General features: G+C 46.6%; 1 protein-coding gene across 9 annotated transcripts in view; it reads left to right on the forward strand.

The window, feature by feature from the left end:
• LOC142365597 (polycomb group RING finger protein 3-like) overlaps nt 1-26,705 on the forward strand; it is a 115,189-nt gene that overhangs the window by 76,955 nt on the left and 11,529 nt on the right. For 7 of the 9 annotated variants that reach the window (XM_075446514.1, XM_075446510.1, XM_075446508.1 and 4 more), the window contains one exon: nt 10,020-10,100. The exons of the other annotated variants lie outside the window; for them this stretch is intronic. In XM_075446514.1, the coding sequence (XP_075302629.1) occupies nt 10,020-10,100 (81 nt within the window). The remainder of the gene's footprint in view (nt 1-10,019; nt 10,101-26,705) is intronic. 9 annotated transcript variants of the gene reach the window in all.

A 26,705-nucleotide genomic window follows, 5' to 3' on the forward strand; every position in this document is an offset into this window, starting at 1 on the left:
CATCGATGATAACTTTCTGATGCAAGTGGTGGAGGAACCAACAAGGAAAGGCGCTCTGCTGGACCTTGTATTAACAAACAAGGAGGGACTGGTGGAGGATGTGAAGGTTGGAGGCAGACTCGGCTGCAGTGACCATGAAATGGTGGAGTTCAGGATCCTGCATGGAGGAAGCAGGGCGATAAGCAGGATCAAAACCTTGGACCTCAGGAGGGCTGACTTTGGCCTCTTCAAGGAGCTACTGGGAGGAATCCCGTGGGCCAGGGCTCTCAAAGGCAGGGGAGTCCAAGAGTGCTGGTCACTGTTTCAACGTCACTTCCTCCATGCTCAGGAGCGGTGCATCCCCCTGAGAAAGAAATCGAGCAAAGGAGGCAGGAGACCTGCATGGTTAAACAAGGAGCTTCTAGTAGAGATCAGGCAGAAGAGAAAGGTCCATGGAATGTGGAAAGAGGGACAGGCCACTTGGGAAGAGTCTTGGTGACGGAGGATGCAGAGAAGGCAGAGCTACTGAATGCCTTCTTTGCTTCAGTCTTCAGTGCCAAGGCAGGCCCTCAGGAATCCCAGGCCCCGGAGGCAAGAGAAGAAGCCTACAGAGAGGATGACTTTCCCTTGGTCAAGGAGGACTGTGTGAGGGATCGCTTAAGCGATCAGGATGCCCACAAATCCATGGGCCCCGATGGAATGCACCCATGAGTGCTGAGGGAGCTGGCAGATGTCATTGCTGAGCCACTCTCCATCATCTTTGAGAGGTCCTGGAGGACAGGAGAGGTGCCCGAGGACTGGAGAAAGGCCAATGTCACTCCAATCTTCAAAAAGGGCAAGAAGGAGGACCCAGGGAACTACAGGCCGGTCAGCCTCACCTCCATCCCAGGAAAGGTGATGGAGCAGCTTATCCTGGAGGTCATCAACAAGCAAGTGGAGGAAAAGAAGGTTATCAGGAGTAGTCAGCATGGATTCACCAAGGGGAAATCATGCCTGACCATGCTGATAGCTTTCTACGATGACATGACTGGCTGGGTAGATGAAGGGAGAGCCGTGGATGTTGTCTACCTCGACTTCAGCAAGGCTTTCGACACAGTCTCCCATAATATCCTCACAGGGAAGCTGAGGAAGTGTGGGCTGGATGAGTGGTCGGTGAAGTGGATAGAGAACTGGCTGAATGGCAGAACTCAGAGGGTTGTCGTCAGCAGCGCTGAGTCTAGTTGGAGGCTGGTAACTAGTGGTGTCCCCCAGGGGTCAGTACTGGGCCCAGCCTTGTTCAACTTCATCAGTGACCTGGATGAAGAGTTAGAATGTACCCTCAGCAAGTTTGCTGATGACACCAAACTGGGAGGAGTGGTGGATACACCAGAAGGCTGTGCTGCCATTCAGCGTGACCTGGACAGGCTGGAAAGTTGGGCAGAGAGGAACCTGATGAGGTTCAACAAAGGCAAATGCAGGGTCCTGCACCTGGGGAGGAACAACCCCATGCATCAGTACAGGCTTGGGGCGGACCTGCTGGAGAGCAGCTCTGTGGAGAGGGACCTGGGTGTCCTGGTGGACGACAGGTTAACCATGAGCCAGCAGTGTGCCCTGGTTGCCAAGAAGGCCTATGGCATCCTGGGGTGCATTAGGAGGAGTGTGGCCAGCAGGTCGAGGGAGGTTCTCCTTCCCCTCTACGCTGCCCTAGTGAGGCCTCATCTGGAGTACTCTGTCCAGTTCTGGGCTCCCCAGTTCAAGAAAGATGAGGAGCTACTGGAGAGAGTCCAGCGGAGGGCTACGAGGATGATGAGGGGACTGGAGCATCTCTCCTACAAGGAGAGGCTGAGGGAGCTGGGCTTGTTCAGCCTGAAGAAGAGAAGGCTGCGAGGGGACCTAATAAATGTTTATAAATATTTTAAGGGTGGGTGTCAGGAGGATGGGGCCAAGCTCTTTTCAGTGGTGCCCAGCGACAGGACAAGGGGCAATGGGCACAAAACTGAGGCACAGGAAGTTCCGTCTGAACATGAGGAAGAACTTCTTCCCTCTGAGGGTGACGGAGCCCTGGAACAGGCTGCCCAGGGAGGTTGTGGAGTCTCCTTCTCCGGAGATATTCAAGACCCGCCTGGACAAGGTCCTCTATAGCTTACTGTAGGTGACCCTGCTTCGGCAGGAGGGTTGGACTAGATGACCCCCAGAGGTCCCTTCCAACCCCTACCATTCTGTGATTCTGTGATTCTGTGATTCTGTGATTCTGAGCTTGGCCAGGTTTCAAGTTCTGGTTATACAGCACTCTGCATATGACATGCTGTCATATGTTACAATAAACAGCCAGTCCATAGTACTAATACTTGCTGCCAATTTTTAAAGAACAGAAAAAATAGATTAGAATAATGTTCTGAAGCACAAATATGACAATTTCGAACAGATCACTGAAGAAATCTGTTACCCAGCACACAACTTCCTAACGCTGTTCCCTAACAACAGCAAGGTTAGTCTTTGAATCACCAGAAAAAATAAAAAAAAGAATCACAAAAAATCAGACACTCACAGAATTGTAAGAATTGTAAGAATTATTGGTGCCGTCTGCAAACTTGCTGATGATGCATGCAATCCCACAGTCTACGTCCTTGATGAAGACATTAAATAGTATTGGTCCCAGCACGGACCCTCGAGGGACACCACTCGTTACTGGTTTCCACTTGGACATTGAGCCATTGACTGAAACTTTGGACGCAGCCATCCAGCCAGTTCCTTATCCACCTAACAGTCCGTCCATCAAACCCATATGTCTCCAATTTCAAGGCAAGAATGTTGTGGCAAACTGTATCAAAGGCCTCCCAGAAGTCCCGCTAGGTGACGTTTGTAGGTCTTCCTTTGTCCACTGATGGAATCACTCCATCGTACAAGGCCACTAGATTAGTCAGGCCCTTTTTCCAGTCACTTTTTCCAGTCACTGGGAACTTTGCCTGACTGCCATGAGTTTTCAAATATGATGGAGAGTGGCTTGGCAACTGCACCAGCCAGTTTCCTTAGGACCCTGGGGTGCATCTCATCAGGTCCCATGGACTTGTGTATGTTCAGGTTCCTCAGGTGGTCTCAGACCTGAACTCCTACGAAGGGAGGGATTTCAGTCCCCCAGTCCCTGCCTTGAGATTCATGGACTTGACAGATGTGGGAAAAAAATTGTTGAGTCAGTCTTCTCTGTGTCGGTTGTCACCAGTTCTCCTGTCTTATTTATTGGCAGGGGTCCATTTTCTTTAATCTTCCTTTTATGGCCAACTTACCTGCAGAAACCCTTCTTCTTTTTCTTTGCATCTCTTGCCAAATTCAGCTCCAACTGCGCCTTGTCTTTCCTGATCCCATCCCTATGTATCTGAGCAGTATCTCTATGTTCTTCCCAGGATAAACGAACCTGTTTCCACTGCCTCTGCATTTCCTTCTTACACTTTAGTTTGACTAGAAGGTCCTTACTCAGCCGTGCCAGTCTCCCGCCTTCCTTGCCTGATTTCTTACACATGGGAATCGATAGTTCTTTGTTCTAAGAAAATTGTCCTTAAGGAGCTGCCAGCTCTGTTCCGCTCCTTTGTCCCTGAGGACAGCTTCCCAGAGAGTCCCATCCACTAAAACAACTGAAAGTTTGCTCTCCTAAAATTCAGGGTCCTGACTCTACTCTTCACCTGGCCCATATCCCTCATCTTCCCTCCAAAAGCAAGAAAACTCATGGGTCCAGATAAAGACAGTTTAATAAGTGAAGAAAAGAGGAAAAAAAAACCAAGTGATGCAAACGCAAATCACTCACCACCTCTTACAAGCAGAACGATGCCAGGCCAGGCTCCAAGCAACAGTCACATTGGAAGATACCCCCCCCCCCCCCCCCTTCCCCCTGCCGTCTTCTTCTGCTACCCCAGCTTTATTGCTGAGCATGATGTTATACAGTATGGAATATCCCTTTGGCCAGTTTGGGTCAGCTGTCCCAGATGTATACCCTCTCAATTTCTTGGCCACCCGTAGCCTAGTCACAGAGGGGGCAGCAGCGGCACAGAGTGGGAAAAAGAGATAGCCATAACCACAAATGTCCACCCCTTCCTCTTCCTGTCACTTAGTTTTTAGTGCTGAGCATGACATCATATGGTATGGAATATCGCTTTGGTCAGCTTGGTTCAGTTGTCCTGGCCATGTCCTCTCCCATCCTCTTGCCTACGCCCAGCCTACTCCCTGGGGGAAGGGGGAAGTCTTGACACTGTGCTAGCACTGTTCAGCAATAGCCAAAACATTGGTGTGTTATCATCAACACACTTTTTTGTCACAAATCCAAAACACAGCATCACGCAGGCTGCTATGAAGAAAATTGACTCCATCCCAGCCAAACCCAGTATATCCTTTCTCCAGTTTTCCTACTGTTTATTCTCCCGTTCTATTAACAACAATGTATTGGACTATTCTTTTTCCTTGTTTGTATCTAGCACTCTTGTCAGTGAACCATACCTATATTTTATTGCTAGGTTCCTTTAAAGGACATGCACATCAATATGTAGCTGTTCTTTCCTGAGCGATTGCTCTTTGTTCACAACTGGGATCCACCCCTTGTTCAGATCTGTCATACAGTACTCCATCACCACCCCCACCCCCAGTTGATCAATATTAACTCGATAAATTGGTGTGGTGGGTTAACCTTGGCCAGCAGTCAGATGTCCACCCAGCTGTTCACTCAGCCCCCCTCCTCAACAGGACAGGGGGAGAAAATAGGATGGAAAAAGTTGACATAAAGACAGGGATTTCACTTATCAATTACCGTCACGGGCAAAACAGACTCGACTTGGAGAAAATTAATTTAATATAATTTACTTTAATTTATTACCAATGAAAATAGATTTGGATAGTAGAGAAACAAAGACAAAAAAAATTTGAAACAACACCTTCCCCCCCCCTTTCCCCAGGCTTAACTTCACTCCTTCATTCCCAACACTCCTCTACCCACCCCCCCGAGCAACACAGTCAGTACATAACAGATCCCATCTGCCAGTCCTTCCTCCTCACACTTTTCCCCTGCTCCAGATCGGGTCCTCTCCACGGGCTGCAGTCCATCAGGAAAAAATCTTCTCCAGCATGGGCTCTTCCACAGACTACAGTCCTGTCAGGAAAATCTGCTCCAGCATGGGTTCTCCACAGGCCGCAATTCCTTCAGGAAATATCCAACTGCTCCAGTGTGGGGTCCTCCATGGGCTGCAGTGTGAATATCTGCTCTGGGGAATACCTGCTCCAGCGTGGCCTCTTTCACGGGCTGGAGGGGAATCTCTGCTCCGGCTCCTGGAGCACTTCTTCCCCTTCCTTTTTCTTCTCTGACCTTGGTTTTCGCACTGCCGTTTCTCACCTTTTTTTCCTCTCCTCTGCCTGTCTGGCATTTTTGCCCTTTCTTAAATGCGTTTTCACAGAGGCACCACCAGCTTCGATGATTGGCTCAGCTTTGGTCAGCAGTGGGTCCATTGCCGGGCTGGCTGAAATTGGCTGTGCCTGGCACAGGGCAGCTCCTGATCTCTTCTCACGGAGGCCACCCCTGCAGCCTCCCCACTACCAAAACCATGCCATGGACACCTACAATTGGATTACATCTGGACTGTCAAGGGCGAAAGCCTTAAAGACTGTTATAGCCCAGACTGATGCTAAACAGTCTTTCTCACAGCCAGATAATTTTTGTTCTGCCCTCTGAAGAGGATGCACTTTTTATTTTTCGTAATGGTACTGCTCCCATGGAATCAGCCAGAGCTTTTTAAAGCAACTTCTTTCAGTTTAGTTAAAGCATCATGTTCCTTGTTCCAGTTCCATTCCTGATTCTTTCTCAGTAATTTTCATAACGGTCTCCTGATACCAACAAAGCTTTCTTTTTCCCCAAGTAGTTTACCTGGGGTTGCCCTAATTGGGCCTTACTCAAACTGACTTTAAATCCTGTTTGGTCTGTTAATCTTAAAACTCAGATGCTTTTCTCTTACACTTCTGTAGCTCCAATCACTAGAATATTATCTGCATAATGTTTCTGCTTTCTAAACCCCCTGCAGTACCTAAGTGAAGGTATATCATTTGTCTCTAAATGTGAAATCAAATCTCTAAACTGATGCTTCAGTAAGTCAGATGGCAATAAAACAGATCTATAACTGAAAACCACTTGTTATTTTCTTGTAAATTAGCAATAATCTCAGACATGCATGCTACAATAGAAGCCATCCTCAGGATGAATTTATTTATCTGACAGTAGCTTACCATCATTCTCCAGTATTTTTATCAGCCTTTTTGACGGGCCATAATGGAGAATTATATTGTCAGGCCCCTGAGGGCACTAATAGGTCTTAATGGCCCTGACCAGCCTTACTTGGGGGCCTCCACATCCTCTGCCCAGGAGCCCCCAGTTCAGCTCAGACCTGGGCCTTCAGTCCCTGCCTGAGCTATGTCATAGGAGTACTGGACTCCAGCTCAGCCACAGCTGTGCTTGGCCACAGACCCAACTGATCTGGACCCTGACCTGCAGACTGAATTCTTAGTCTGACCTTGGCCTTGCCTCGTCACTATGGACCTACTGTCTGACTCTGGTTACTCTCACCAGACCTGATCCTGACACTAATCTGCAGATTGACTTCCTGGCTTGATCTTGGACTTGCCTCGTCAACGTGAACTTGCCTGATGATCTGGACTCTTAGTTGAACCTGCTTACCATCCCTGGGACGGTTACAGTCAGGACATAACTTGCTTTCAACCAGGACCCCTAGGTCCTTTTCAGCAGACCTGCTACCCATCTTGTAACATGCAGTTACAGTACAGTACAGTATATAGGTGAGAACAAAGCAGGATACACCACCTTGCCACTAGACATGGTTTTAACCTCTTTTATTTGAAAGGACCTCAGATACTTTGTCTTAAAACCTAAATATGCTGTTATCAGTTCAGTCACTTCTGAAATGCTGGCATCTCTGAGTGAAATGTTGCAACTGTTTTAAGAGGGCCTAGTAGCAGGGCACAGACATTTGACCAAGGCCAGAAAGTGAAGAATATGGTATCCAATTGAAACAGCTGAGGGAATTCAGATAGGCCAAGACAGTTATTGGTATTTTAGTTTTGCTAGCACAGCAGGACTCACAACTTCTGCTCTTGTACGAAGTTAGCATGACATCTTTGACTCTAACCATTTAACTCATCAGTTCTATGGGCTGATAAGCTGCTTCTCCAGGAAGCCCTGACACCTTGGTGGAATGTTGTATCAGAGGAAATCATACAATCATAGAATAGTTTAGGTTGGAAGGGACCTTTAGAGGTCATCTAGCCCAGCCCCCCTGCAATGAGCAGGGACATCTTCAACTAGATCAGGTAGCTCAGAGCCCCATCCAACCTGGCCTTGTGCACTTCCAGGGAGGGGACAGACACAACTTCTCTGGGCAACCTGTTCCAGTGTTTCACCACCCTCATTGTAAAAAAATTTCTTCCTTATATCTAGTCTGAATCTACTCTCTTTTAGTTTAAAACCATTACCCCTTGTCCTATCGCAACAGGCCCTGCTAAAAAGTTTGTCCCCATCTTTCTTATAAGCCCCCTTTAAGTACCGAAAGGCTGCAATAAGGTCTCCCTGGAGCCTTCTCTTCTCCAGGCTGAACAACCCCAACTCTCTCAGACTTTGTTCGTAGGAGAGTCTCATAACTTTGCCGTTATTCTTGTTGAATTTAATGATATTGTTGTCAGCCCATCCTTCTAGTCTGTCTATGTCTCTCTGAATGGCAGCCCCATCCTCAAGCGTGTCAGCTGCACTCCCCCAGTTTGGTGTCGTCCACAAGCTTGATGAGGTGGATTCTGTCTCCTCCTCCAGGTCACTGATAAAGACATTCAACAGCACAGGTCCCAGGATAGACCCCTGCAATACTCTGTGTGTCACTCGCCTCTGTGTAGAGTACAACCCATTAACCACTACTCTCTGAACCTGACAATCCGCCTGGGTCTGCATCCATCAGGTCGTCCACCCAGCCAGATCATAATGTCCCAATTTGGATACAAGGATGCTGTGCAAGATGGTGCTGAAAGCCTTGCTTAAGTCAAGGTTGACAACATCCACTGTTCTCTCCTCATCCATGGATCTAGTCATTTCATTTAAGGCGGCAATCAGGTTGGTCAAGCATGAATTTTTCCCTTGGTGATTGGGAATAGCCAGCATGGATTTACCTTTGCCTTTGTGCGCCCAGAAATGGCTTCAAAGAGAACTCACTTCATGACTTTTCCAGGGATCACCAAAGTGAGGCTGACTCTCATCTAGTTCCCTAGATAGTCCTTCTTGCCCTTTTTGAAGATGGGTAAAACATTTCTCCAGTTATTGGGTACCTTCCCTGATCTCTGTGACCTTTCAGTGATGATAGTGTGGCCTTGTAATGACATCAGCAACCTCTTGTGGCACCCTTGGATGCATCCCGTCTGGTTCCATGGACTAGTATGGGTTGAGATTTCTCAATAGATCCCTGACTCAATCCTCCTCTGCTACTGGCAGTTCGTCTCCTCCTTGAACCTTGTCTCTAGGCACAAAAAGGCCTGGGAGACCTTGTTGGTGAAAGCCAAGGCAAAGGCGGCACTGAATACCTCAATCTTATTTGCAGACACTGTCACTAAATTGTCCACCCCATGCAGCAGTCAGCTCACATTTTCCCTGTTTATTCTTTCATTGATAATGTAGCAGTAGAAGTTCTTCTTGTTGCCCTTGATGTCCCTTGCCAGTTTCAGCTCCAGCTGAGCTTCGGCCTTCCCCAAACCATCCCTGTATACCCAGGCAATGTTTCTGTATTCCTCCTTTGTAGCCTGTCCTCACTTCCACCTCCTGTATGTCTTTTTTCTCATGAGCTCCCTGTTTAGCTAAGCTGGTCTCCTGATACATCTACTCATTTTTCTGAGTATTGGGATGGACTGTTCTTGTTCTTGGAGGACGTTGTCCTTAAAGACTTGTCATCTCTTGAGCTCCTTTGCCCTTCAGAGCTGCCTCTCATGGGATCCCACTTACCAGCTTCCTGAAAAAGCAAATTTCTGCTCTACTGAAGCCCAGGATCTGTCCTCTGCTACTTGATTTCCTCGCTCCCTTGAGGATCTTGAACTTCACTATTTCATGGTTGCTACAACCAAGGCTGCCATTGATTATCATGTCCCCATAAAGTTCTTCCTTTTTGGTGAGTAGTAGATCCAGCTGTATGTCACCTACGGTTGGCCCATCTAGCATCTGTGTTAAAATTCCTAACACCTCTCAGAAACCTGGATTGTTTTCTTACTAATTACACCTTTTGCTTTTGTGTTTAAACTCACTATTCCACTGCAGCAATCTCTGGTTTTACAACCAACTTGATTCTTATCAAAATGTAAGAATGTTCATTCAATAGTACTTGTGTCTCAGGAGTCCTCCCTCCCCCTTTCGGGCCACATGGCATTTTTGTGGAAACAATGTATTGGTATGTATGTCAAGTGAAAAATATGTTTTGAGGAGGAAGGCCCTAAGGATGTGAAAACTTGGTTGAATGCTGTAGACAAATCCTGGTTTGAGTTATTGTCTGTCAGCTAAGCCATGTTAGTGGACTGCATGGACATTCTTAGCTTTCTCAGGTTGTGGTAAAGTACCATTAGCATATGTCACTTTCATGGTGACTTACCTGTGGTGAATGACTTCACGGACCCCAATCTTGTGCTCGATCAGAATCATTTTATTGCTCAAGTGAATACCTTATATACTAATACAATAGTTACTAGAGCCATCATCTATTGCAGTTCAGCTGGTGAGTGGTCACATGATCTCACATTTGCTTATGAGGTCATACTCTTGCTGTTTCCAATATCAAGATCTTTCAAAGCTGACACAGAAAAGTAAAAACATCTATAAAGTGTCTGCAAAAAAAAGCCCTAAACAATTTTCATAGCATGTCAAAGGACAAAGCTGTCTTTACATGCAAATTGTGTTCTGTTTCTTTGATCTTTTTATTGGGCCTTATCTGAAGTGTATTGTTTCAAAGCCATGTTCTGTGTCTCAGTGAATTAATTATTTCTTCTTTTTACATCAGCTGGATATATTATGCAATGAAGAGATTCTTGGCAAGGACCACACACTCAAGTTTGTAGTTGTTACTAGATGGAGATTTAAGGTATGACACAACTGCTTTCCATCAAAATTTTCATGTTCCATGTAAATCATTAGTTGACTAAACAAAGTTCATAAAGCATACATTATGCAAGCCTATACTGCAATAACTTAAAAATGGTTAAATTATATATTTTAAAACGTGTAATAAAATATCTTTAAAAATATATATTTTTCTTAACTCAAAAGAGAAAAATGGGGGGAAATATAAAATGTGTCATTAAGGAAAAGAAGTTGATGGCAGATGTCAATTTGATAGTAATTAAAAATGTATAAGGTAAAGGAGGCTGAAGCCATTGAGAGAGACATTTTTCTCAGACGCGTCAGTCAGATACAACTGATATTACTTTGTGTAGATTGTGAAACTGGTTACAGTGCAGAAGAAACAAATATTCAATGCATTCATATTCTGTAGTTTGGAAGAGAGAGGCTGAATATACTCGTTAAAGGAGGCAGATGAATTAACTTTGTTCCCCACTTCAGTTCAAGAGACTTGTAGCAATATTTAGTAGGTGTAAAGAAGACTGAGGAAAGCAGCTGAGTGGTTCTCTGGGTTACTGATGTTAGTTTCTTTAAACAAACCAAAACCAGAACCCCACACAACAAAACTGAGAGCTGAATAGTAAATGATGGTGAATTCGTATTGATCATAATTTATCACTGGTTATTTTTGGCCACCCAAATGAAATGTCTGTAAGCACAGACAGTCTGTGGGCACAAACTGAGGCACAGGAAGTTCCGTCTGAACATGAGGAAGAACTTCTTCCCTCTGAGGGTGACGGAGCACTGGAACAGGCTGCCCAGGGAGGTTGTGGAGTCTCCTTCTCTGGAGATATTCAAGATCCGCCTGGACAAGGTCCTGTGCAGCCTGCTGTAGGTGACCCTGCTTTGGCAGGGGGGTTGGACTAGATGACCCACAGAGGTCCCTTCCAACCCCTACTATTCTGTGATATTCTGTGATATCATGAAATGTCAAGTTGAACATCTAGGATACCTTTGGATGCATAAATAGAAGGGATGAATGAGAATATGTAGGCAATTTTTATCTGTCTATGAAGAAATAATTAATTTCAGATTGGGAAATAGAAGGTAGGAGATTGTGGTCAGTTATGACATATTCATGAATGACCTGGAAAAGAGGTTAAATAGTGAGGTGACACTGGCACCAATAAAGTTATTCAAGACAGTAAAGATAAACGTTGGTGATGAAAGGTTGCAGGAGGCCTTTACTGTACTGGATGACCAGGTGATAAAATGGCACCTAAAGTTCAATATGGGTAAATGTAGAGATGCATGCCTGGGAAAACATGCATCAAAACTTTATATATAAAAATGGCGGGCTCTGAGTTGACTGCCATCAAACAGAAATCAGGTTTTGGGGTTAGACATAAAGATATCAGCTCAGTAATGGTCCAAGAAAAAAAACAAATGAAATGTTACAAATTATTGGGAAAAGCATAGGGAGCTAAATAAGAGCACTGCTGTGCCTCTGTATAAATCCACTGTTTACCTGTATCATGAAGATTTGTACAGTCATGAGTGGCATGGAAAAGGCAGCAACTGTAACCTGTCTTATTCGGTGAAAGAGATGAAGGGTATCAAGTGAAACTTGTAGGTATGAGGTTTAGAATGAACAAAAGGAAGTGATTCTGTGATTCTGTGATTCTGTGATTCTGTGACTCTGTGATTTGATTTCATTGTAAATTCCATTTAACCTGATAGGGGATTGAGTTGGGGGAGACACAGATCACAACCAATATTCATTAATAACAGCTTTTATAAATCATAGAATCATAGAATACCAGGTTGGAAGGGACCTCAAGGATCATCTGGTCCAACCTTTCTTGGCAAAAGCACAATCTAGACAAGATGGCCCAGCACCTTGTCCAGCCAAATCTTAAAAGTGTCCAATGTTGGGGAGTCCACCACTTCCCTAGGGAGATTATTCCAATGGCTAATTGTTCTCATTGTGAAAAATTTTCCTCTTGTGTCCAATCAGAATTTCCCTAGGAGTAACTTGTACCCATTACCCCTCATCTTTTCCATGTGACTCCTTGTAAAAAGGGAGTCTCCATCTTCATTGTAGCCACCCTTTAAATACTGGAACATGGTGATAAGGTCTCCCCTAAGCCTTCTTTTCTCAAGGCTGAGCAAACCCAGTTCTCTCAGCCTGTCCTCATACGGCAGGCTTCCCAGTCCTTTGATCATCTTTGTGGCCCTTCTCTGGACCCTCTCCAGCCTGTGCACATCTTTTTTGTATAGTGGGGACCAAAACTGAACACAGTATTCCAGGTGTGGCCTGACAAGCGCTGAGTAGAGTGGGATAATGACTTCTTTATCTCTGCTGATGATGCCCTTGGTGATGCAACCCAGCACCCTACTGGCTTTCTTTGCTGCAGCAGCACACTGTTCACTCATATTGAGCTTGTTGTCCACCAGGACCCCCAGGTCCCTTTCCACAGAGCTGCTCCCCAGCCGGGTAGATCCCAGCCTGTGCTGCACTCCTGGATTATGTTTTCCCAGGTACAAGACCTTACATCTGTCTTTGTTGAACTTCGCAAGGTTCTTGTCAGCCCACTCTTCCAGCCTATCCAGATCTTCCTGCAGGGTGGCTCTCCCTTCCAAAGTGTCCACTTCCCCACTCAGGGGGGCAACTCACTTTCCTTAAGCCTTATCCCTTAAAACTTTTTGCCTAATATCTCCTCATAACGTGTGACAATAATTAAATGTTTCTCATTCCTCATATAATTGTTTAGTTAACCAATATGTTCTCTTTTATCATGAGTAAGATTACATTTACAGTAGATCTTTTCCAATTGTATTAAACATGCACATTTTACAATATCTTGTCAGGTATCCTAATATAATTGTCACCTAATGTAGCCCCAATACATGAATAGTGATAATCCTGGTCACTACCGAAAAAGTTAACCCATGATTGTAACGATCAAACCAGTTTCATCTCACTTTAACTGTTGATATTAGTGGCTTGATCTGACCCAAAGTTCTCAGCTAACCTCGCCCCGCTTTTGCCCTTCTTATCTTCTTGCAGGTTCTCTCATAACTTAGTGATTTTCTCAGATATGTGTCCCAAGGTTATGCAGCTGTGTTAGCATCAGAGCTGGGCTTTGGATCCTCAGAACACAGGCAACTAAATAGTTGGGGGAGGGGAGAAGGCGAAACAGCAGAGGAGACATTACACAGTTGTTCACATAATCGGTCATCACATTCATGTATAGACATAGAGCATTTTTCCGAAGCTTTAACTGTGACCCCCATGCAAAATGCTGCAAACCCTCCTATGGCTCAAGGCTCCTAATCAGGACTGAGCTGAGACTCTTCTTGGCGGCATTCATTTTCTCCTATCAGGTCTTGCCTCATGATAATCCATAAAGGTCTGACAGTTCTTCGTGGCAGTGTATAGTCATTACCTGATTTTCTAAATGTCTATGATTAACACAATTTATAAAAACAAGCAAGCTGTTACTATAGGGTGTAGAGCCAAGTTAAGAATTCCTGGAATTTCAGGAAACCTCTCTGAGTCTAATAGGCACTGACGTGTACCACTCACCATAGCTCAACTCTAATAACTGTTACTGAATTAGGTTCTTCTGGTAGGCTGCATATCTTACTCCTTGGTCTTGCCTCAGAGTTTACCTTGTTACATTATAACTTTGTCAGCCCTCGCTTGTTGATGGCATTGTAGTTAAGTCTGCTGACCTGCAAAAAATCAAAGCATAAACCAATAATGTTAGTGTAAGTATATAAGTAGATCTAATAAACACAAGGTAAAATAACATGTAAGCCATACCACCTCCCTTGCTTTTTACGGATGATTACATTTGGTCTTGCTGTGAGTAGGAAGGAAGGGGAACTAGACTAAATAGCCTCTGGAGGTAGATCTTTCAGGAAATTTCTGTGTCCCCACTCCTGGAAAATCCGTACAATCAAGGAATAGTTGAGGTTGGAAAAGAACTCTAGAGATCGCCCAGTCCAACTCCCCTGATCAAAGCAGGGTCAACTAGACGAAGTTGCCCAGGACCGTGTTCAGTTCAGTTTTGAATAACTTCACGGATGGAGACTCCACAACCTCTCTAGGCAACCTGATCCAGTGCTCAGTCACCCTTACAGTAAAAAAGGGGTTTTTATGTTTAAATGGAATTTCTTGTATTTCAATTTGTGCCAATTGATCCCTTCACTGGACACCAGTGAAAAGAGTCTGGCTCCATCGTCCTTACTGCCCTGCATCAGGTATTTGTACACATTGATAAGATCCCCTGTGAGGGATCCACCTCCAGGTTAAACAATCCCAGCTCTCTCAGCCTCTTCTCAGATGCCAGGCACTCCAATACCTTAATGAACCCTTTGCTGGACTCTCTCCAGTATGTCCATGTCTTTCTTGTGCTGGGGACACAGGACTCCAGACATCACTTTTCCTAATTCAGCTCAGGATACTGTTTGCCTTGCTTGCTGCAAGGGTGCATTGTTGGCTTCTGTTCAGCTTGACATCCAACAGGAATCCCAGGTCCTTTTCTGCAAAGCTGCTCTCCAGTCATTCAGCCCCAAGCCTGTACTGGTGCCTAGGGTTATTCCTCCCCAGGTGCAGGACTTGGCATTTTCCTTTGCTTAAATTCATGGGGTTCCTGTCAGCCCATTTCTGCAGTCTGTCAAAGTCCTTCTAAGTGACAGCAAAACAATCAATTGTATCAACCACTCCTCCCAGTTCTGTATCATCTGGAAACTTGCTGAGAGTGAATTCTGCCCCATTGCTCAAGTCATAAAGGAAGATTTTAAACAGTATTGGCCCCAGTATAGAATCACAGAATCATAGAATGTATGGGTTGGAAGGGACCTTCAAAGAACATCTAGTCCAACCCCTCTGCCATGGACAGGGACACCTTCTGCTAGATCAGGCTGTTCAAGGCCCCCTCCAACCTGGCCTTAAATGCTTCCAGTGATGGGGCATCCACAACTTCTCTGGGCAACCTGTTCCAGTGCCTCACCACCCACATCGTAAAGAATTTCTTCCTTATGGCCAATCCAAATCTAGCCTCTTTCAGTTTAAAACTGTTGCCCCTCATCCTGTCACTACAGGCCCTGGCAAAAAGTCTTTCTTCATCTTTCCTACAGGCCCCCTTTAAGTACTGAAAGGCTGCAATAAGGTCTCCACGCAGCCTTCTCTTCTCGAGGCTGAACAGCCCCAACTCTCTCAGCCTGTCCTCACAGGAGAGGCGTTCCAGCCTTATGATCATTTTTGTGGCCCTCCTCTGGACCCACTCCAATAGGCCCATGTCTTTCTTATCCTGGGGACCCCAGAGCTGGACGCAGTACTCCAAGCGGGGTCTCATGAGAGCAGAGTACAGGGGGAAGAATGACCTCCCTCGACCTGCTGGCCATGCTTCTTTTGATGCAGCCCAGCATACGGTTGGCTTTTTGGGCTGCAAGTGTGCACTGCCAGCTCATGTCCAGTCTTTCATCCACCAATATCCCCAAGTCCTTCTCTGCAGGGCTGCTCTCAATCCCTTCATCCCCCAGTCTGTACTGAAATTGGGGATTGTCCCAACCCAGGTGCAGGACCTTGCACTTGGCCTTGTTGAACTTCTTGAGGTTCGCATGGGTCCACTCCTCTAGCCTGCCAAGGTCCCTCTGGATGGCATCCCTTCTCTCTAGCGAATCAGCTGCAGCACTCAGCTTGGTAATGCAGGTTGGCGGGCACGAGATCGCAGAGAGAAGTCCCAAGGCCATCAAAAGGGACTTTAGGGCACTGGGGCGACTGGTTGAGGGATCAGGGGCGCAGGTGGTGTTTTCCTCCATCCCATCAGTGGCAGGGAACAGCACTGAAAGGGGCAGGAAAACTCACCTGGTTAACAGGTGGCTCAGGGACTGGTGCCATCGGTCAAATTTTGGCTTCTTTGATCATGGGGAGGTGTACACAGCACCGGGCCTGCTGGCGACAGGTGGAACTCAGCTATCTCAAAGGGGAAAAAGGATTCTTGGCCACGAGCTGGCAGGGCTCATTGAGAGGGCTTTAAACTAGGTTCGAAGGGGGAAGGGGACATCGCCCAGCTCACTAGGGACGAGCCCAGGTTTGGCGTGCCAGGGTCAGGGGTGAGATTGACAGCCCAGCTCAAGTGTGTCTATACCAACGCACGTAGCATGGGCAATAAACAGGAGGAGCTGGAAGCCATTATACAGCAGGACGGCTACGAACTGGTCGTCATCACAGAAACGTGGTGGGACAACTCGCTTGACTGGCATGCTGTCATGGATGGCTACAGACTCTTTAGGAAAGACAGGCCAACAAGGAGAGGTGGTGGAGTTGCTCTATATGTGAGGGAGCAACTGGAATGCATTGAGCTTGGCCTGGGGGCAAACGAGGAACGAGTTGAGAGCTTGTGGGTTAGAATTAAGGGACAGGCACATAAGGGTGACATTACGGTGGGTGTGTACTACAGTCCACCTGACCAGGAGGAGGAGGTTGATGAGGCCTTCTACAGGCAGCTGCAAGCAGCCTCACAGTCACAGGCCCTGGTTCTCATGGGGGACTTCAACCACCCTGACATCAGCTGGGAAGACCATACAGCTAGGCAGGCGCAATCCAGGAGGTTCCTACAGAGCATCGATGATAACTTTCTGATGCAAGTGGTGGAGGAACCAACAAGGAAAGGCGCTCTGCTGGACCTTGTATTAACAAACAAGGAGGGACTGGTGGAGGATGTGAAGGTTGGAGGCAGACTCGGCTGCAGTGACCATGAAATGGTGGAGTTCAGGATCCTGCATGGAGGAAGCAGGGCGATAAGCAGGATCAAAACCTTGGACCTCAGGAGGGCTGACTTTGGCCTCTTCAAGGAGCTACTGGGAGGAATCCCGTGGGCCAGGGCTCTCAAAGGCAGGGGAGTCCAAGAGTGCTGGTCACTGTTTCAACGTCACTTCCTCCATGCTCAGGAGCGGTGCATCCCCCTGAGAAAGAAATCGAGCAAAGGAGGCAGGAGACCTGCATGGTTAAACAAGGAGCTTCTAGTAGAGATCAGGCAGAAGAGAAAGGTCCATGGAATGTGGAAAGAGGGACAGGCCACTTGGGAAGAGTCTTGGTGACGGAGGATGCAGAGAAGGCAGAGCTACTGAATGCCTTCTTTGCTTCAGTCTTCAGTGCCAAGGCAGGCCCTCAGGAATCCCAGGCCCCGGAGGCAAGAGAAGAAGCCTACAGAGAGGATGACTTTCCCTTGGTCAAGGAGGACTGTGTGAGGGATCGCTTAAGCGATCAGGATGCCCACAAATCCATGGGCCCCGATGGAATGCACCCATGAGTGCTGAGGGAGCTGGCAGATGTCATTGCTGAGCCACTCTCCATCATCTTTGAGAGGTCCTGGAGGACAGGAGAGGTGCCCGAGGACTGGAGAAAGGCCAATGTCACTCCAATCTTCAAAAAGGGCAAGAAGGAGGACCCAGGGAACTACAGGCCGGTCAGCCTCACCTCCATCCCAGGAAAGGTGATGGAGCAGCTTATCCTGGAGGCCATCGTCAAGCAAGTGGAGGAAAAGAAGGTTATCAGGAGTAGTCAGCATGGATTCACCAAGGGGAAATCATGCCTGACCATGCTGATAGCTTTCTACGATGACATGACTGGCTGGGTAGACGAAGGGAGAGCCGTGGATGTTGTCTACCTCGACTTCAGCAAGGCTTTCGACACAGTCTCCCATAATATCCTCACAGGGAAGCTCAGGAAGTGTGGGCTGGATGAGTGGTCGGTGAAGTGGATAGAGAACTGGCTGAATGGCAGAACTCAGAGGGTTGTCGTCAGCAGCGCTGAGTCTAGTTGGAGGCTGGTAACTAGTGGTGTCCCCCAGGGGTCAGTACTGGGCCCAGCCTTGTTCAACTTCATCAGTGACCTGGATGAAGAGTTAGAATGTACCCTCAGCAAGTTTGCTGATGACACCAAACTGGGAGGAGTGGTGGATACACCAGAAGGCTGTGCTGCCATTCAGCGTGACCTGGACAGGCTGGAAAGTTGGGCAGAGAGGAACCTGATGAGGTTCAACAAAGGCAAATGCAGGGTCCTGCACCTGGGGAGGAACAACCCCATGCATCAGTACAGGCTTGGGGCGGACCTGCTGGAGAGCAGCTCTGTGGAGAGGGACCTGGGTGTCCTGGTGGACGACAGGTTAACCATGAGCCAGCAGTGTGCCCTGGTTGCCAAGAAGGCCTATGGCATCCTGGGGTGCATTAGGAGGAGTGTGCCCAGCAGGTCGAGGGAGGTTCTCCTTCCCCTCTACGCTGCCCTAGTGAGGCCTCATCTGGAGTACTCTGTCCAGTTCTGGGCTCCCCAGTTCAAGAAAGATGAGGAGCTACTGGAGAGAGTCCAGCGGAGGGCTACGAGGATGATGAGGGGACTGGAGCATCTCTCCTACAAGGAGAGGCTGAGGGAGCTGGGCTTGTTCAGCCTGAAGAAGAGAAGGCTGCGAGGGGACCTAATAAATGTTTATAAATATTTTAAGGGTGGGTGTCAGGAGGATGGGGCCAAGCTCTTTTCAGTGGTGCCCAGCGACAGGACAAGGGGCAATGGGCACAAACTGAGGCACAGGAAGTTCCGTCTGAACATGAGGAAGAACTTCTTCCCTCTGAGGGTGACGGAGCCCTGGAACAGGCTGCCCAGGGAGGTTGTGGAGTCTCCTTCTCCGGAGATATTCAAGACCCGCCTGGACAAGGTCCTCTATAGCTTACTGTAGGTGACCCTGCTTCGGCAGGAGGGTTGGACTAGATGACCCCCAGAGGTCCCTTCCAACCCCTACCATTCTGTGATTCTGTGATTCTGTGATTCTGTGATTCTGAGCTTGGCCAGGTTTCAAGTTCTGGTTATACAGCACTCTGCATATGACATGCTGTCATATGTTACAATAAACAGCCAGTCCATAGTACTAATACTTGCTGCCAATTTTTAAAGAACAGAAAAAATAGATTAGAATAATGTTCTGAAGCACAAATATGACAATTTCGAACAGATCACTGAAGAAATCTGTTACCCAGCACACAACTTCCTAACGCTGTTCCCTAACAACAGCAAGGTTAGTCTTTGAATCACCAGAAAAAATAAAAAAAAGAATCACAAAAAATCAGACACTCACAGAATTGTAAGAATTGTAAGAATTATTGGTGCCGTCTGCAAACTTGCTGATGATGCATGCAATCCCACAGTCTACGTCCTTGATGAAGACATTAAATAGTATTGGTCCCAGCACGGACCCTCGAGGGACACCACTCGTTACTGGTTTCCACTTGGACATTGAGCCATTGACTGAAACTTTGGACGCAGCCATCCAGCCAGTTCCTTATCCACCTAACAGTCCGTCCATCAAACCCATATGTCTCCAATTTCAAGGCAAGAATGTTGTGGCAAACTGTATCAAAGGCCTCCCAGAAGTCCCGCTAGGTGACGTTTGTAGGTCTTCCTTTGTCCACTGATGGAATCACTCCATCGTACAAGGCCACTAGATTAGTCAGGCCCTTTTTCCAGTCACTTTTTCCAGTCACTGGGAACTTTGCCTGACTGCCATGAGTTTTCAAATATGATGGAGAGTGGCTTGGCAACTGCACCAGCCAGTTTCCTTAGGACCCTGGGGTGCATCTCATCAGGTCCCATGGACTTGTGTATGTTCAGGTTCCTCAGGTGGTCTCAGACCTGAACTCCTACGAAGGGAGGGATTTCAGTCCCCCAGTCCCTGCCTTGAGATTCATGGACTTGACAGATGTGGGAAAAAAATTGTTGAGTCAGTCTTCTCTGTGTCGGTTGTCACCAGTTCTCCTGTCTTATTTATTGGCAGGGGTCCATTTTCTTTAATCTTCCTTTTATGGCCAACTTACCTGCAGAAACCCTTCTTCTTTTTCTTTGCATCTCTTGCCAAATTCAGCTCCAACTGCGCCTTGTCTTTCCTGATCCCATCCCTATGTATCTGAGCAGTATCTCTATGTTCTTCCCAGGATAAACGAACCTGTTTCCACTGCCTCTGCATTTCCTTCTTACACTTTAGTTTGACTAGAAGGTCCTTACTCAGCCGTGCCAGTCTCCCGCCTTCCTTGCCTGATTTCTTACACATGGGAATCGATAGTTCTTTGTTCTAAGAAAATTGTCCTTAAGGAGCTGCCAGCTCTGTTCCGCTCCTTTGTCCCTGAGGACAGCTTCCCAGAGAGTCCCATCCACTAAAACAACTGAAAGTTTGCTCTCCTAAAATTCAGGGTCCTGACTCTACTCTTCACCTGGCCCATATCCCTCATCTTCCCTCCAAAAGCAAGAAAACTCATGGGTCCAGATAAAGACAGTTTAATAAGTGAAGAAAAGAGGAAAAAAAAACCAAGTGATGCAAACGCAAATCACTCACCACCTCTTACAAGCAGAACGATGCCAGGCCAGGCTCCAAGCAACAGTCACATTGGAAGATACCCCCCCCCCCCCCCCTTCCCCCTGCCGTCTTCTTCTGCTACCCCAGCTTTATTGCTGAGCATGATGTTATACAGTATGGAATATCCCTTTGGCCAGTTTGGGTCAGCTGTCCCAGATGTATACCCTCTCAATTTCTTGGCCACCCGTAGCCTAGTCACAGAGGGGGCAGCAGCGGCACAGAGTGGGAAAAAGAGATAGCCATAACCACAAATGTCCACCCCTTCCTCTTCCTGTCACTTAGTTTTTAGTGCTGAGCATGACATCATATGGTATGGAATATCGCTTTGGTCAGCTTGGTTCAGTTGTCCTGGCCATGTCCTCTCCCATCCTCTTGCCTACGCCCAGCCTACTCCCTGGGGGAAGGGGGAAGTCTTGACACTGTGCTAGCACTGTTCAGCAATAGCCAAAACATTGGTGTGTTATCATCAACACACTTTTTTGTCACAAATCCAAAACACAGCATCACGCAGGCTGCTATGAAGAAAATTGACTCCATCCCAGCCAAACCCAGTATATCCTTTCTCCAGTTTTCCTACTGTTTATTCTCCCGTTCTATTAACAACAATGTATTGGACTATTCTTTTTCCTTGTTTGTATCTAGCACTCTTGTCAGTGAACCATACCTATATTTTATTGCTAGGTTCCTTTAAAGGACATGCACATCAATATGTAGCTGTTCTTTCCTGAGCGATTGCTCTTTGTTCACAACTGGGATCCACCCCTTGTTCAGATCTGTCATACAGTACTCCATCACCACCCCCACCCCCAGTTGATCAATATTAACTCGATAAATTGGTGTGGTGGGTTAACCTTGGCCAGCAGTCAGATGTCCACCCAGCTGTTCACTCAGCCCCCCTCCTCAACAGGACAGGGGGAGAAAATAGGATGGAAAAAGTTGACATAAAGACAGGGATTTCACTTATCAATTACCGTCACGGGCAAAACAGACTCGACTTGGAGAAAATTAATTTAATATAATTTACTTTAATTTATTACCAATGAAAATAGATTTGGATAGTAGAGAAACAAAGACAAAAAAAATTTGAAACAACACCTTCCCCCCCCCTTTCCCCAGGCTTAACTTCACTCCTTCATTCCCAACACTCCTCTACCCACCCCCCCGAGCAACACAGTCAGTACATAACAGATCCCATCTGCCAGTCCTTCCTCCTCACACTTTTCCCCTGCTCCAGATCGGGTCCTCTCCACGGGCTGCAGTCCATCAGGAAAAAATCTTCTCCAGCATGGGCTCTTCCACAGACTACAGTCCTGTCAGGAAAATCTGCTCCAGCATGGGTTCTCCACAGGCCGCAATTCCTTCAGGAAATATCCAACTGCTCCAGTGTGGGGTCCTCCATGGGCTGCAGTGTGAATATCTGCTCTGGGGAATACCTGCTCCAGCGTGGCCTCTTTCACGGGCTGGAGGGGAATCTCTGCTCCGGCTCCTGGAGCACTTCTTCCCCTTCCTTTTTCTTCTCTGACCTTGGTTTTCGCACTGCCGTTTCTCACCTTTTTTTCCTCTCCTCTGCCTGTCTGGCATTTTTGCCCTTTCTTAAATGCGTTTTCACAGAGGCACCACCAGCTTCGATGATTGGCTCAGCTTTGGTCAGCAGTGGGTCCATTGCCGGGCTGGCTGAAATTGGCTGTGCCTGGCACAGGGCAGCTCCTGATCTCTTCTCACGGAGGCCACCCCTGCAGCCTCCCCACTACCAAAACCATGCCATGGACACCTACAATTGGATTACATCTGGACTGTCAAGGGCGAAAGCCTTAAAGACTGTTATAGCCCAGACTGATGCTAAACAGTCTTTCTCACAGCCAGATAATTTTTGTTCTGCCCTCTGAAGAGGATGCACTTTTTATTTTTCGTAATGGTACTGCTCCCATGGAATCAGCCAGAGCTTTTTAAAGCAACTTCTTTCAGTTTAGTTAAAGCATCATGTTCCTTGTTCCAGTTCCATTCCTGATTCTTTCTCAGTAATTTTCATAACGGTCTCCTGATACCAACAAAGCTTTCTTTTTCCCCAAGTAGTTTACCTGGGGTTGCCCTAATTGGGCCTTACTCAAACTGACTTTAAATCCTGTTTGGTCTGTTAATCTTAAAACTCAGATGCTTTTCTCTTACACTTCTGTAGCTCCAATCACTAGAATATTATCTGCATAATGTTTCTGCTTTCTAAACCCCCTGCAGTACCTAAGTGAAGGTATATCATTTGTCTCTAAATGTGAAATCAAATCTCTAAACTGATGCTTCAGTAAGTCAGATGGCAATAAAACAGATCTATAACTGAAAACCACTTGTTATTTTCTTGTAAATTAGCAATAATCTCAGACATGCATGCTACAATAGAAGCCATCCTCAGGATGAATTTATTTATCTGACAGTAGCTTACCATCATTCTCCAGGATTTTTATCAGCCTTTTCGACGGGCCATAATGGAGAATTATATTGTCAGGCCCCTGAGGGCACTAATAGGTCTTAATGGCCCTGACCAGCCTTACTTGGGGGCCTCCACATCCTCTGCCCAGGAGCCCCCAGTTCAGCTCAGACCTGGGCCTTCAGTCCCTGCCTGAGCTATGTCATAGGAGTACTGGACTCCAGCTCAGCCACAGCTGTGCTTGGCCACAGACCCAACTGATCTGGACCCTGACCTGCAGACTGAATTCTTAGTCTGACCTTGGCCTTGCCTCGTCACTATGGACCTACTGTCTGACTCTGGTTACTCTCACCAGACCTGATCCTGACACTAATCTGCAGATTGACTTCCTGGCTTGATCTTGGACTTGCCTCGTCAACGTGAACTTGCCTGATGATCTGGACTCTTAGTTGAACCTGCTTACCATCCCTGGGACGGTTACAGTCAGGACATAACTTGCTTTCAACCAGGACCCCTAGGTCCTTTTCAGCAGACCTGCTACCCATCTTGTAACATGCAGTTACAGTACAGTACAGTATATAGGTGAGAACAAAGCAGGATACACCACCTTGCCACTAGACATGGTTTTAACCTCTTTTATTTGAAAGGACCTCAGATACTTTGTCTTAAAACCTAAATATGCTGTTATCAGTTCAGTCACTTCTGAAATGCTGGCATCTCTGAGTGAAATGTTGCAACTGTTTTAAGAGGGCCTAGTAGCAGGGCACAGACATTTGACCAAGGCCAGAAAGTGAAGAATATGGTATCCAATTGAAACAGCTGAGGGAATTCAGATAGGCCAAGACAGTTATTGGTATTTTAGTTTTGCTAGCACAGCAGGACTCACAACTTCTGCTCTTGTACGAAGTTAGCATGACATCTTTGACTCTAACCATTTAACTCATCAGTTCTATGGGCTGATAAGCTGCTTCTCCAGGAAGCCCTGACACCTTGGTGGAATGTTGTATCAGAGGAAATCATACAATCATAGAATAGTTTAGGTTGGAAGGGACCTTTAGAGGTCATCTAGCCCAGCCCCCCTGCAATGAGCAGGGACATCTTCAACTAGATCAGGTAGCTCAGAGCCCCATCCAACCTGGCCTTGTGCACTTCCAGGGAGGGGACAGACACAACTTCTCTGGGCAACCTGTTCCAGTGTTTCACCACCCTCATTGTAAAAAAATTTCTTCCTTATATCTAGTCTGAATCTACTCTCTTTTAGTTTAAAACCATTACCCCTTGTCCTATCGCAACAGGCCCTGCTAAAAAGTTTGTCCCCATCTTTCTTATAAGCCCCCTTTAAGTACCGAAAGGCTGCAATAAGGTCTCCCTGGAGCCTTCTCTTCTCCAGGCTGAACAACCCCAACTCTCTCAGACTTTGTTCGTAGGAGAGTCTCATAACTTTGCCGTTATTCTTGTTGAATTTAATGATATTGTTGTCAGCCCATCCTTCTAGTCTGTCTATGTCTCTCTGAATGGCAGCCCCATCCTCAAGCGTGTCAGCTGCACTCCCCCAGTTTGGTGTCGTCCACAAGCTTGATGAGGTGGATTCTGTCTCCTCCTCCAGGTCACTGATAAAGACATTCAACAGCACAGGTCCCAGGATAGACCCCTGCAATACTCTGTGTGTCACTCGCCTCTGTGTAGAGTACAACCCATTAACCACTACTCTCTGAACCTGACAATCCGCCTGGGTCTGCATCCATCAGGTCGTCCACCCAGCCAGATCATAATGTCCCAATTTGGATACAAGGATGCTGTGCAAGATGGTGCTGAAAGCCTTGCTTAAGTCAAGGTTGACAACATCCACTGTTCTCTCCTCATCCATGGATCTAGTCATTTCATTTAAGGCGGCAATCAGGTTGGTCAAGCATGAATTTTTCCCTTGGTGATTGGGAATAGCCAGCATGGATTTACCTTTGCCTTTGTGCGCCCAGAAATGGCTTCAAAGAGAACTCACTTCATGACTTTTCCAGGGATCACCAAAGTGAGGCTGACTCTCATCTAGTTCCCTAGATAGTCCTTCTTGCCCTTTTTGAAGATGGGTAAAACATTTCTCCAGTTATTGGGTACCTTCCCTGATCTCTGTGACCTTTCAGTGATGATAGTGTGGCCTTGTAATGACATCAGCAACCTCTTGTGGCACCCTTGGATGCATCCCGTCTGGTTCCATGGACTAGTATGGGTTGAGATTTCTCAATAGATCCCTGACTCAATCCTCCTCTGCTACTGGCAGTTCGTCTCCTCCTTGAACCTTGTCTCTAGGCACAAAAAGGCCTGGGAGACCTTGTTGGTGAAAGCCAAGGCAAAGGCGGCACTGAATACCTCAATCTTATTTGCAGACACTGTCACTAAATTGTCCACCCCATGCAGCAGTCAGCTCACATTTTCCCTGTTTATTCTTTCATTGATAATGTAGCAGTAGAAGTTCTTCTTGTTGCCCTTGATGTCCCTTGCCAGTTTCAGCTCCAGCTGAGCTTCGGCCTTCCCCAAACCATCCCTGTATACCCAGGCAATGTTTCTGTATTCCTCCTTTGTAGCCTGTCCTCACTTCCACCTCCTGTATGTCTTTTTTCTCATGAGCTCCCTGTTTAGCTAAGCTGGTCTCCTGATACATCTACTCATTTTTCTGAGTATTGGGATGGACTGTTCTTGTTCTTGGAGGACGTTGTCCTTAAAGACTTGTCATCTCTTGAGCTCCTTTGCCCTTCAGAGCTGCCTCTCATGGGATCCCACTTACCAGCTTCCTGAAAAAGCAAATTTCTGCTCTACTGAAGCCCAGGATCTGTCCTCTGCTACTTGATTTCCTCGCTCCCTTGAGGATCTTGAACTTCACTATTTCATGGTTGCTACAACCAAGGCTGCCATTGATTATCATGTCCCCATAAAGTTCTTCCTTTTTGGTGAGTAGTAGATCCAGCTGTATGTCACCTACGGTTGGCCCATCTAGCATCTGTGTTAAAATTCCTAACACCTCTCAGAAACCTGGATTGTTTTCTTACTAATTACACCTTTTGCTTTTGTGTTTAAACTCACTATTCCACTGCAGCAATCTCTGGTTTTACAACCAACTTGATTCTTATCAAAATGTAAGAATGTTCATTCAATAGTACTTGTGTCTCAGGAGTCCTCCCTCCCCCTTTCGGGCCACATGGCATTTTTGTGGAAACAATGTATTGGTATGTATGTCAAGTGAAAAATATGTTTTGAGGAGGAAGGCCCTAAGGATGTGAAAACTTGGTTGAATGCTGTAGACAAATCCTGGTTTGAGTTATTGTCTGTCAGCTAAGCCATGTTAGTGGACTGCATGGACATTCTTAGCTTTCTCAGGTTGTGGTAAAGTACCATTAGCATATGTCACTTTCATGGTGACTTACCTGTGGTGAATGACTTCACGGACCCCAATCTTGTGCTCGATCAGAATCATTTTATTGCTCAAGTGAATACCTTATATATTAATACAATAGTTGTAGAGCCAATCGGCTTTGGATTCGTGGCTTTGCGAATGCCAGTTCACGGTTGCTGTTTTCCAGGATCTTTTGCAGCTGGATGTGTGAAAGCAGCTTGTCTCATGAGAACAGAGAAAGGAGGCACAGGATGCGCTGATCCTTCAGGGTCGTGAGACAGTGCTGTTCTGTCTCAAGTTATATGGTGCCCTTGTCTGCAGAAGAATTGTGTTGGTGGAGAATCTTTTTTGTGAAGTAAAGGAGCTGTAGGGAGTAGGTCAGTAGACTGCATGGCATCAAAGGTGATAAAA

This window comes from Opisthocomus hoazin, chromosome W (assembly GCF_030867145.1).
Source record: "Opisthocomus hoazin isolate bOpiHoa1 chromosome W, bOpiHoa1.hap1, whole genome shotgun sequence".
Lineage (NCBI taxonomy): Eukaryota > Metazoa > Chordata > Aves > Opisthocomiformes > Opisthocomidae > Opisthocomus > Opisthocomus hoazin.